Source organism: Myotis nattereri, assembly GCF_964212035.1.
Source record: "Myotis nattereri genome assembly, chromosome: 14".
Classification (NCBI taxonomy): domain Eukaryota; kingdom Metazoa; phylum Chordata; class Mammalia; order Chiroptera; family Vespertilionidae; genus Myotis; species Myotis nattereri.
In genome coordinates this window covers 16569022-16581983 of record NC_138089.1, presented here as the reverse complement: position 1 = coordinate 16581983, position 12962 = coordinate 16569022, and the positions used below count along the sequence as shown (strand labels likewise).

Here is a 12962-nt window from a genome sequence, read left to right as displayed (position 1 = left end):
TGTTTAATTTTAGGAGAGAATGTTTGGATATGAATTTTTTTTTTTGCACAGCATTATTTGTTTTCTTTAAAAATACTATATACTACCACTGAGATACATTTTTTTGATCAAAGCTTTAAAAAATTGCAATCTTTTCTCAACACTGAGGTAGATTTTATAACTATGATCCAGGCAAGCTAGAAATGACAAATCTATATAATGACATAATTAAAAGCATGCCTTTGTTTAGAATGACAGCAGAAGAGTAGAGCATTTTCTCTAACTTAGTTTATTTTTCATGAAACTTTTTTGCTGCATTATGTCAGTGGTGACAATCTTACTAAAATCTGTGGTCTGGAGAACCACAATGTGGACACGGTTATTTTACCCCTGATTATTGAATCCTATTATATTTACCATCACAATAAAAATATTGTAGAGATAGCTAAGATTTGCTAACTTGAAAGTTTAAAGCTTTTACTACAAAAGCACAAGCAACAAACAAAAACACCTTTAAAAAATAACATTGATGACACAAATAAAATTGTATTTATCACAACTGTATTCATCGGTTTCTTAATCTAAGACTATCATTATATAACAGAACTTGCCTATAAAAAGGGTGAGAAATGTACATTTCTTAGAGAAACTCTATTAGGGACAAGGCTTTCACATTTTCAGGGACAGAGTCTAGGGAAGTGGCCAAAAGGCAGGCTATATTACTTCACCTGAGCACCTCCATGGGGATTTGAAGGGTGCGAGTCAGTGTAGCTGTGGGCAGGTGGAATGAATAGATTCACTAGGATGTGCTCTTTTGGACAGAAAACCCCTTTGCATGGTGCTAAGCACATAGCAGGTGCTTTGTAAACAAAATTGGTGCTTTAATAAAGGTTGAGAAAAATTAAAAAAACAAACAACACCCAATGTGTTGCATTATGTTCATGGATATTTAAAAAATAGGGGAGGAAAAGATACCGGAATCTTCATTATGCAATTAAACAACTTGTATGACCTATTGCCAAACATATTATTAACTGTCAAAAAGTCAAGGTAAAAGGAGTGTTTACATCAAACAAACTCTAATTATCTCACTACCACACGCTTTTTTTGGAATTTATAGTTTTACCTCAAATATTTCCATATCAATGTAATGAATAATTTGGTGTGTTTTCTTAGAAAAGTATGTAAATTACTGTGTAATCACAATATTGCAGCAAACAAGATAAATGCAAGAATGATCACCTAAACATCTAATTAGTTTTTCTACACAGTCAGATTTATGCCGAAGACACTAATTACGCCTAACATTTTAATGAAGGTTTCAACATTGCATAAATAAGACTGACAAACTACAAACAATTATAATTTATTTTCCTTTTTCCCTTGCTCAACAAGAATTTGCAAAAAAAAAGGAACCCACGAAACAATTTGCCTTTGTAAAAGTACTCCACACCTGCTAGGCAAGATATGTGGATGGGCTCAATGCTCTACAACCAGCCATCTCCATCATAGAGAGGACTGAAGAAATGCAACAATTACCTTTGGGCAGGGGGACAATGTCATGTGAAAACTTCAAAGTTTTAAACTTTCATTCTGAACAGGACAACCAAGTGCATTAAAACTTGAAAATAAAAATACTCTTTCATCCACTAAAATCTGACATAAAATTGGGGTTAAAACGATAGCTTTTAGCAAATGACTGGGTTTGAAATATTTAACACATTCATATCTTATTAATCATTGACAATTATGGCATAAAAAGATGCAAACCTGACGCATCAGGAGACTGGGGAGCTGGAGTACTGGGGCTCAATGTCCCTGCTCCTTGCTGGGACTCAGTGCGGAGGGCAGCTGCTTTATCTCCATTCCTGCTATTTCCTGAAGAACTGCCTTTATTAGAATAAATATTTTCCATCATATTACTTTTGTGATATTTATAACAATTATTTTTTGAAGAATGGTATTAATTTGGCGTACTTTACTATATGATTATTGTAAAGAAAGCTAGAGGTGACACTGCAGATTATATGAATTAATTTTCAGTAGAATGTATTAAGATGAACTCAGCAGCATTTTTGTGGAGGTGCAAATGTCCCCTGAATATTTGCATGGGGACATTTTAGATTTAAGTTTTACAATATGTGATAAAAAATTCTAAAACCTATGTAATTTTTAAAGGGTCTTATATTTTTTTCCCATTGGTTCTACATAAAATGGAATGTTTTCTTTAAATTACAATTGTTACTGAACTCCCTCCACTCTTAAACCAAGATCTTTCCTTCAGGACCTTAAGAAAATGGGCAAGGCATTAATTACTAAAGAACTAATGTTTCTATCTATTATTTTGTAAAAATAACATGATACCTAGCAGGCTGAATTATGGCCTACCCAAGAACCCTACATTTTTGAGAAATTATGCTAACAGATGTGTACATGATACATTCTGGGCTTGATTTAGGACAGTGATGACGAACCTATGACACGCGTGTCAGAGGTGACATGCAAACTCATTTTTTTGGTTGATTTTTCTTTGTTAAATGGCATTTAAATATATAAAATAAATATCAAAAATATAAATCTTTGTTTTATTATGGTTGCAAATATCAAAAAATTTCTATATGTGACACGGCACCAGAGTTAAGTTAGGGTTTTTCAAAATGCTGACACGCCGAGCTCAAAAGGTTCGCCATCACTGATTTAGGATAAACTAATGCAGGTTTATACAAATCTACACATACCTGCCTCAAATCCATTATTTTAAAAAATAACTACAATAGCCACCTATATTGTCTAATGCTTTACTGGTTGCAAAGAGTTGAAATTTTAACCTACATTGTAGTAACAGATGGCAAGGAGTTCAAAGGGAGAGGCAGCAAATAAAAAAAAAAAACAATGTGAAAAGGGCTCAATGTAAAAAGAAGAGCCATAAATGAAACATGAAAAATTATGGGTTAAGCCCAAGTTCAGTAAAGTCTATAGGCAGGAACTTCCTCTATCATATGTGGGCTTTAAAAAAAATAAACTTATCCAGTCTTTGAGAGTAGAAGCAGAAAGTCCTTTATTTCTGCAGTATGTCTATTTAATCCAGCAAATCTCTCTTAGGACTCTAGAGCAATTCTTTTATAGAAAATTTGATTTCCACAATCCCTATAGAACAGACATTTAGATTTTAAATGAATTGGTTCATAATTCTTTGAAACTTACAACCTGCAGAGAGAGAGATTGCATTGCTCTGAATAATATACAGATATAAGATAGCATTGAATTAGTGCCATACCGCTGGGCGTCTCTGTCCTTTCTCTGTTGGTGCTTTTTAACCGTAATCTTCTCCTGTTATGATTCTTATCTGCTGATGGTTCTTGAGGGGGATGTGGATGCATAATATGCAGATTGGCTGGTATATTTTCATATCAAAGAACAAAAAGCCAGAACAGAAAGTACTTTATGGTTTGAAATAACTCAGTAAATATAATTATAGCTATAATGAGAATGTTCATGTATCATTTTGACATTATGTAAAGCTGTATAAAAACTTATTCCTTCACAGAAAATAGGTGTTTATTCTTATTCTAACACAGTGGTTCTCAACCTTCCTAATGCTGCGACCCTTTAATACTGTTCCTCATGTTGTGGTGACCCCCAATTTCATTGTTACAAATTGATTAATCACAAAAACAATATGTAATTATATATGTGTTTTCCGATGGTCTTAGGCGACTCCTGTGAAAGGGTCGTTCGACCCCCAAAGGGGTCGCGACCCAAGGTTGAGAACCGCTGTTCTAACATTAGGATTGTATCAGGTTTTCAAAATTACCAGTACATTTTATTCATGTGACATAACCTTTTAGAAAGCTACAAATAATCTGATTAATATTAATCATGAAATATGCTATATTAAAAATATAAAACATGAGATTGAGAGCCAATACCGAAAAATTATTGCTTCCTTTAGAAAATATAGTTGCCTGGTTGTGGGTTGTGGGTTGTGGGCTTGATCCCCAGTAGGGGGAGTGCAGGAGGCAGCTGATCGATGTTCTGCTCTCACATGGATGTTTCTTTTTCTCTCTCTCTCCCCTTTTCTCTCTCTCTAGAACTCAATAAAAATATTAAAAAATAAAAAAATAAAAGAGGAAGCATAGTTAAGTACGATGCAATGAGATTTTAGAGGGTAGTTTCCAGAAGAATGCTAGAAGACTGATATCAAACCTAAAGAATTTTTTAAGTATAATTTAATTCTGTAATAATATATTCATAGCAAGCAGCATTTAATATTTACTGAATGCTTAATTTCTTGGCACAATATGACTGAGTTTTTCTCATTAAAACCTCACAATAACCCTTGAAGCAGCTGTTATTGACCACTACTACTATGGCCAGTAGTAATTATCCCCATTTTACAGATGAGGAAACTGAACCTTAGAGTTTAAGAAACTTGACCAAGATCTCACAGACAGTGGTAGGTCTCACAGACAGGTGGGGCTGGGACCGAATATCTATGTTATTCATTTCCCTGCTCAGTTTACTACTCCATGGGAGATATAATTTTAATAGTGCTCATTAATTTCTAAATCCAATAAAATGAACCCAAATGTCTCTGTTTCAACTCTCACAAAGTCAGACCAGTAAGAGTAGAAACACTGACAGTAAGTGGGTCCTGGTTTCAATTCTTTCCAATGATTACAGACTGCAAATCGCTGTGCGTCTCTGTTAAGTTAGAACTCTCAATCTATAAAATGAGATGAAGTCTTTTCTTCACCACAGGGTTGTTTTAGTATCAATAGAGAAGATAAAGAACACTTTAAAAGTGGAAAATAGTAATTAAAAGATAATATTAAGTTAAAAAAACTTAAAATGCACATGAAATTACTAAAATGTAGTGATAAAAGGATGTTATATTATTTCCTTAGCAGTCATCATAAAGTAAAAACACAGGGTACTACAGGAATTTGAAATAATGGAATAAATAGAATAGTGATGGAGAACCTATGACATGCGTGTCAGAGGTGACACGTGAACTCATTTTTTTGGTTGATTTTTCTTTGTTAAATGGCATTTAAATATATAAAATAAATATCAAAAATATAAATCTTTGTTTTACTATGGTTGCAAATATCAAAAAATTTCTATATGTGACACGGCACCAGAGTTAAGTTAGGGTTTTTCAAAATGCTGACGCCGAGCTCAAAAGGTTCACCATCACTGAAATAGAATGAGAGTTTTCAGAGGATTATAATATATATTTATATATGTATGTGAATTCTAAACATATTTCAATATCTATGCGGTAATTATCTGGACTTAAGATCTAGTCATAAATATAATTTCAATTTTAACAAGGACATTTCTCACTATTTTCAGTAGCTACCAATCTTTATGCATGATTCGTTCTTACCACGAACAGGTACAGTCAGCTTTATTTGGCGAATATTTTCTTTATCTCCTTGCTCCTCAGACTCAGAAATCAGCAAAGCTGACATTTCTGCACTGTTAACACACCTCTCCACTGTGGACAGCTGGCATGATCGGTTATTTTTGGACCCAATGGATCTTATTGTCTATAAAGAAAAGGAATTCACTTGCACATTTTAAAATATAGAAACTGCATTTATTTTTAGAACCTACATAGAAGAAATAATATTTAGAGAAATAAAGAGGAAAAAACTAGAGGAAACGAGAAGGTTAAAAGTTGTTGGAGAGGGAAGTTATGAAAGAAAATTAGAAAGGAGAGAAATAATGAGATAAAAAGACAAGTTTCCTAGACATGTAAATTAAAATGTGCTTATTTGCTACACTCCATTTTTTTTTTAAAAAATATATATTTTATTAATTTTTTACAGAGAGGAAGGGAAAGGGATAGAGAGTTAGAAACATCGATGAGAGAGAAACATCAATCAACTGCCTCCTGCACACCCCCAACTGGGGATGTGCCCGCTACCAAGGTACATGCCCTTGACTGGAATTGAACCTGGGACCCTTGAGTCCGCAGGCCGACGCTCTATCCACTGAGCCAAACCGATAGGGCACTACACTCCATCTTTAGGAGGTAGGAGTTGAGGTGGAAATCACTGTGATTGTCAGAAATTCAGAGGAAATTAAAAATAAAAATATAACATTTGAGAATCTGTTCAGTATAAGGTTTCTGGTGAGGATCCAACTCCCTCCCGAAGGAGACCACAAACTGTGCTCACATATATTTTTACCTTTAAGTTTTGTGAACATATTTAATGAAAAGAATACTCAAAATTGTTAAATGTGTTGACACGACAAAAAGGAAACAGTTTTAAGGTCTTTTAAAGTCCAGAGTTTCTGTTCAAAATTTACTCAAGCCTTCTGCTTTTGGCATGTAGTCTCTCAAACCCCCTCATTCTACCCCATCTAACCCGTCACTGGAAACAACCCTCCCCTCCCTTGCCACTCGCTGGAGATAAGCTCCTCACACCTTGCTCCTACCTCACTGGATATCCTCATGTTATTTCTTCTGCCAGAGAGTGGAGGTGGTCCAAGAACTTTGGATCCAAAGGCGATATGACAAACATCTTGATTTTTACTGTTCCGCACACTACCTGTTCCTCTCTTAAGGAACTGATCTGTTTTGTTAAAGGAAGGTAATAACAGTAAATTAATAAGTGCAATGGCACTTTTTAAAAAATGCAGATATAGGGGCCCAATATCAAGATTAGATCTGTAGAATTAGAATCTTGGGCACAGGGGTGTGGAGGGTGGGCAGAAATCTATAATTTTAACAAGCTCACTATCATTTGAGAACTACTACCACAAATATTTTTCCTCAAAGAAAAAGATAAAGAAAAGTGGAAAACTACTAAAAAATACATCTTATTTTTCTCTTTAAGGGAATAATTTAAATAAAACTATCCAGCTCAACTGAACAAATATTTGCTTGAGTACTCTCTCAGGCATTTCCTAGAAGTTGTCAGTGACACAAAATAGATAAGACATATTGCTTGCCCTCAGGGAGTCTGAAGGGAGGTGATAGTACAAGTAAACATAACTATAACATAAAGCGGACCAGTGGGAATGAAGCATAAGTGACCTCTTGAATGGCCCTTGAATGACTGAAGAGTTCAAAAATAAGAGATGTAGGGTGCCCTAGGCCAGAGAAAGTGCCTGAATAAAGGCATGGAAGAGCAAAAGGGTGGGATATGCTTGGGGAATAATGAATTTACCAGTTTAGCTGAAAGGATGGACTAGGGTCACATTGCAAAGAGCCTTTACATGCTAAGAGCTTATTCTCAAGCTGGTAGGCAACAGGGAATCACTGAAGGTTTGGGGAGAAAGAGACAACTGGTATCACCTCCAGAATGAGGCAGGTATGCTCACCAAACCCTGCTGCCTTTTCCTTCCGGGCGCACAGATAAATTCCATTTCTGAGCCTTCCCGGTAGTCCCATGAACCATGTGACTGAGTTATGATTAACGGAACGTGAGAAGGGTAAACCACTTCCTAAAACCTCCTGCATAATCCTCTGTGCTCTCTCTTCCCTCATCACTTGACAAGATGCACAAGATTCAGTGGAAGGCTTTTCCCAGAGAAGCCATAGATGAAAGGAGCCTGGGTCTCTGAATGACCCTATGGAAGGCTGCCTAAGGAACGCTTGATTAGACCAGACCAGGGGTGGGCAAACTTTTTGACTTGAGGGCCACAATGGGTTCTTAAACTGGACCGGAGGGCTGGAACAAAAGCATGGATGGAGTGTTTGTGTGAACTAATATAAATTCAAAGTAAACATCATTGCATAAAAGGGTACGGTCTTTTTTTTTTTTTTTTTTTTTAGTTTTATTCATTTCAAACGGGCCGGATCCGGCCCACGGGCCGTAGTTTGCCCACGGCTGGACCAGACTGTGGGGTTCCTTGTGACTGTAGTTAGCCTCCGCTCACCAATAAAGCAGGTGAGGGTGATGGGCCTTGCCTCAAAATACTGCCCATAACCTAAAAAACCTTCTGCTGTGCCCGCTTGGCAAGAGAGCACCAACTTGAAAATGAGTTGGCCCTGAATGAGTCCACATTCATTCTACAGTCCTGGACATTTAAGAGCTACTGACCAAGAAAAAGAACCTAATGAAATAAAAAGGGTTTCTTCACATATCCATAAAAATAGAACATCACAACTGCACAAACAATATTTCCAAACAAGCAGCCATGACTAAATTTCCCTCATCAGTCCATCCAGTTGTCTGTAATTGTTCTTCTGGATCCTGGGTCAGTGAACTGCTTTCACGAAGCCATCTGCTTTCAGACTAGAGACCTAGAAACCCGGACTCAGTCCACTGGTGTGGTGTGAAATCTGTCTAAGCGCTAGACAAAAGTCCCCCAGTGCAGGCACTTCCGTAATACAGAGTAAGTACATTCCAGCTTGGAAGTCTGGACCCAAGAGGCTTTGCTGAAGTATCTATCAGTAGTTCAAAATATTACCATTGTAATTAGCTAGGTACTAATAACAGGAAAGGAGCTAAAGGAGGGCCAGACATTATAAGCATGGCCATCTGGGCAGCTTCACTAGCAAGCTGCAACTTTACTCTCCCCAGGGAACCACTGATCCATTCCCTCTGCAGACCAATCACTGAGGGAAGGGACTCGACAAAGGGGAGATGGGCACACGTGCAATAAAGTCTGGGTGACATAGGAAATGTACCTGTCAGTCTAAACTAGGACAAAAATCATTGGCCAGAGGGGGTGGGGCCATTACAAGACACTGAAAATTTGGAAATACATAATTCCCAGATAAAGCAAGTTCATATGGCTGGGACTCTTGGCTCTTGCTTCTCTCTTGTATTTGCCTGTGTTCCTAGAAGTTGAACGGCCCATGGCCAAGTGGACCCCATGTCCAATGGAATGAAGAACTACAGCGGGGACCACAAGCTAAGCTAGCCTGATGCTGGATTAGACTGTGGAATGAAACTCTGAGCAATGGCTTTAATCCCAGCTCTGCTGAAGGCAAAATGGACTTCTTCCTTGGTGGGACAGAGGAATATGGGACCTTAGAAATTCAGGAGTTTAATTCCACAGAAATAACAGTTTCTACAATATCTCCTCCTCCTGTGTAAGTCTCAGAAAATTCCTTTTCTCCTGACATCTCAGGAAGCCTACTCCCACCAGCAACCGGTGGGGGCAAGGATAGCTCCCCAAGGATAACAAACACCTGATTCTTTTTGAAAGTGTCCCTGAACACACAGATCTTGGCCTGTAGCTTACAGCACAGCCTTCTTGCTAGCATCAGAATAAAACAGAAACTGTCTGTAGATGATTGCCTTAGATCAGGCTGCTGTTAACAATACCATAGAATGAATGGCAAGAGAACATAAAAGAAAGAGCTACTGGCTTTCTGTCTGAGCTATTCCCCTGAAACATTCCTACAGATAGCTAGTTGGTCTCATTAGCCTCTGCCATAGAGCTGCAATTTTACGTGTGAGGGAATTAAAAATCACTTTTCCATGCAATAGCATGAAAAAAGATATAGAAGTTGTGAAAACATGCCATACTTAGGAAGCTCCAAATATTTAGATCTGAGTGGGAGCAATATGTGTGTGTTTAGGGTATTTCGGCTCTGTTTTTGTGTTTGTAATAAATAGAGGAAGCTGAAGAGATGGGCAAGGCTAGATTGTTGAATCCATCTGAGAGACTTTTGCTGGACAGAAGATCTGAGGTGGATGGCTAGGTGAGAAGATAAATGATTCCAGTTTTCTTCAAATTCCTGAAGCCCTAGTAGATAGAAGACATATTCTATTTGTCCAAATGGCAGAATCAGAAGAAATGAGTACAATTTAGGCAGTGATTTTTCTGTCACTTGGAAGGTATTCAAGCAGACACCTGGAAAGTTCTTCTGGATATTGTAAGGCAGATTCAGATATCAGGTAAACTCCCTAGTTTCTATCTCTAGTTTGTGCTCTCTTTTGAGTTTCACTCCCATATCCAGTGCCTTCTTGACCAGAGCCTCTTGGATGCCTCAGAAACACCTCAAACTGAAAACTTGGCCTAATGAGTGGTACCCAAATCCATCCAGGTTGAAAAGTCAGAATCTAGGTGTCATTCTTGGCACCTCCCTCTATCCTCTTCATATCCAATTCATGTCTAATTGTCTCCACCTTCTCCACCAGCAATGCAATCCAAGCGACCATCATCCCTCTCCCGGGTGATTTCAAAGCCTCTCAAGTGATCTACTGTATCTACTCTGGCTCCGTCCCATGCCTTCTCCAAAATATAGCCAGAGTGGTCTTACTCAAACATAAATCTGACTGGGTCATTCACCTTCCTCACTTAAACTTTTCAATGGCTTCCCTGCTACTCACAGAATTAAGAAAAAAGCCCTTAAAATCACCTGCAAAAATCTGCATGTTCCGTCCTCATATCTTACATCCCTCATTTTCTGCTCTCTCAGCAGAATGACCTCCTCAGTTCTTCCTGCCTAGCAGAGCACTTGTACATGTTGGTCTCCGTGGCTAGAAAGAGTACTTTTCCTCTTCTGCTCATGTATCACTTCCTTAGAATAGTCTTCTCTGACATCTCTGACTAGGGTAAAGTCCCCCAGTACAGGTACTTCCATAAACTTTCCTTTGTATAACTTGTCAGAATTGCACTTTTACATGCATTTATGGGTTTCTCTGACAATGTGTGCTTCCGTAGATATAAAATCAGTGGCCTGTTTTGTCACCCCTAAATTTCTAGCACCTAGACCTGTGCCTGACACAGAGTAAGTACATAATAAAACCTTGCTGAGTAAAATGAATGAACCATTAAATGTAATGGATCAGAATACAAGTTGGATTGAATGACTAAATATTTCTAACTATGATTAGAATTTCATTTTAAGAAAAATCCAATGGAAGGTTTTATGTGTAAATCTAGGAGGAAGACTGAACAGAAGTGGACAACTGCCAGGAAGTGGGGGATGAGAGAAAAGGCTCAACAGTGAGCAAGACATTAGTATTTACATAAATGGTGTGGTTCTCAACAGCAGCAGTGCTATGGTACCAGAGTCAGATGCCTATTCAGGTTATAGGAGAAATTTTGTAGTGTTAACAAGTAGACATGGCTATGTGTGAATCTGTATTTATTTTTCTAGTCATTTACAAATATCCATTTCGAGCCAACAATACACTGTTAGTCTCTCAGGATCAATAATGGAAAGAAATGACACACAGATTACAGGTATTCTGTGACCAGTAGAATAAATCCTAACCTATTGATTTTGTTCTCAAATGTGGATTTCCCAGAAAAAAATAGCCACTGAGGGTACTGAAGGTCTGTATGGAATATGGCATAGGCCTAGATGGGAATTTTTGGTACCAGAATAAGAACCCCCCTCTTTTTTTCCCAGTGATAGAAACCATGAGGGTATATCTTTCTGTTCAAACATCTTACAGTGGCAATTTCCTTGATATTTTTTCATATTCTTTATCTACATGCAGGTTCCCCCATTAAGTTAAGTTCCAGTAGAAAGACCATTGATTTGGTACTGTACATACTCCCATCTGCTGAACCAGCATAGCACATGGTAGACAATGGATAAATCTCACCAAAATTGAGGATAGTGTCTATGACTAAAAAGAGGATTTTGGGGAAGGAGTATTAAAAAAATCATATTGAAAAAGGTACAACTGTCATGGGATGCAATGTACATAGTTAATACTTTATGACATATTTGAAAGTTGCTAAAAACTTTTTTTGTGACTATATTAACTAGACTTATTGTGGTGATCATTTCATAATATATGCAAATATTACATCATTATGCTGAACATCTGAAACTAATATATAATGTTTATGTGAAATATAATTAATAAAATTTTTTGGAAAAAACCATACTGATACAGTTCCAGTTATAAAAACAACAAAATAAACATATCAACTAGTTCATAGTTATTTAAATTATTAAAATTCCTAAGTACCTTGAATTTCTCAGGAATTTCTTGCTTAGCGATAGTTATCCATTGGATATTAAAGACATATTTAAACCTGATATGATATAATCCCTTAAATCACAGAAAATTACGTGATTCTATATTTTTATAAGAGCATCTACTATAGGATTTCTCTAAAGAATAATATAACACTGTGTATTTATATTTACATTTATTTTTTAACTTTTACAAATTTTAATACATTTTCCCCCCACAAAGCAAAGTATACTAATACAGTGAGGCCTTGACTTATGAGTTTAATTCGTTCCATGACAGAGCTCGTAACTCAAATTACTCGTATGTCAAATCAAAAAGTGAACGAGTGAGACACGTCATGCTGGGCTGATGTGGCGTTCACTGTGACATTCACTGTGCTAACTAGCAGTGGGGTATCTGAAGCTGGCTCATAACCCGAATTTTAGCTCACAACTCAAAGCAAAAAATCGGCCGAGAGAGACGGCTCGTATCTCGAAAAACTCGTTAGTCGGGAAAGTCAAGGCCCCACTGTACTCCACTATTTAGTTTCTCTTTTGTTGTTGTTCCACTTATTTATGCATTTATTGGTTGACTCTTGTTATGTGCCCTGACAAGAGATCGAACCCACAACCTTGGTATATCATGATGACGCTCTAACAGGATATAAACATGTGTCATACTATGTATTTACTATAATAGGGTCCTAATTAAAACCTACAAGGAAAAGTAATTTAGACCTTTGGTTTCTAAAGTAAAAAGTAGAAGGGACAAAGTTTCTGTAATGATAAAAATCTTAAAAGAAAACTAAAAGTAGAAATGTATGCCTTTTGAATTCTAAAAGGAGCTCTTTTAAGAGCTGACATCAATATGCATAACATAAGGTTAAAATGAAGATTAGATTAAAGCCATGCTCTAGGCAGTTCGTTTTCTTGAGTTTGTAGAAAAGGAACTTGGTGTAGGTCAGAGATGTTACCATTAATTATTTTGCTATTTTACTGAGGGGTACATGCCTTTGTAGTTAGATTATAAAACCTGAGGGTCTACTCTCTAATTGTCTTTTAGAAAAATAAACATTCATTTTTGTCTCAAGAT

At 36.9% G+C, this 12962-nt stretch overlaps 1 protein-coding gene across 1 annotated transcript in view; it reads right to left on the bottom strand.

Annotated features, from left to right (window-relative positions):
• Window positions 1-12962, bottom strand: part of LOC308530127 (protein CFAP20DC-like) — a gene marked incomplete at its 5' end in the record, with an annotated part of 119378 nt that overhangs the window by 89099 nt on the left and 17317 nt on the right. Inside the window, 4 exons of the mRNA XM_081106608.1 lie at window positions 1750-1869; window positions 3257-3373; window positions 5372-5534; window positions 6430-6566. Of these exons, the coding sequence (XP_080962734.1) occupies window positions 1750-1869; window positions 3257-3373; window positions 5372-5534; window positions 6430-6566 (537 nt within the window). The remainder of the gene's footprint in view (window positions 1-1749; window positions 1870-3256; window positions 3374-5371; window positions 5535-6429; window positions 6567-12962) is intronic.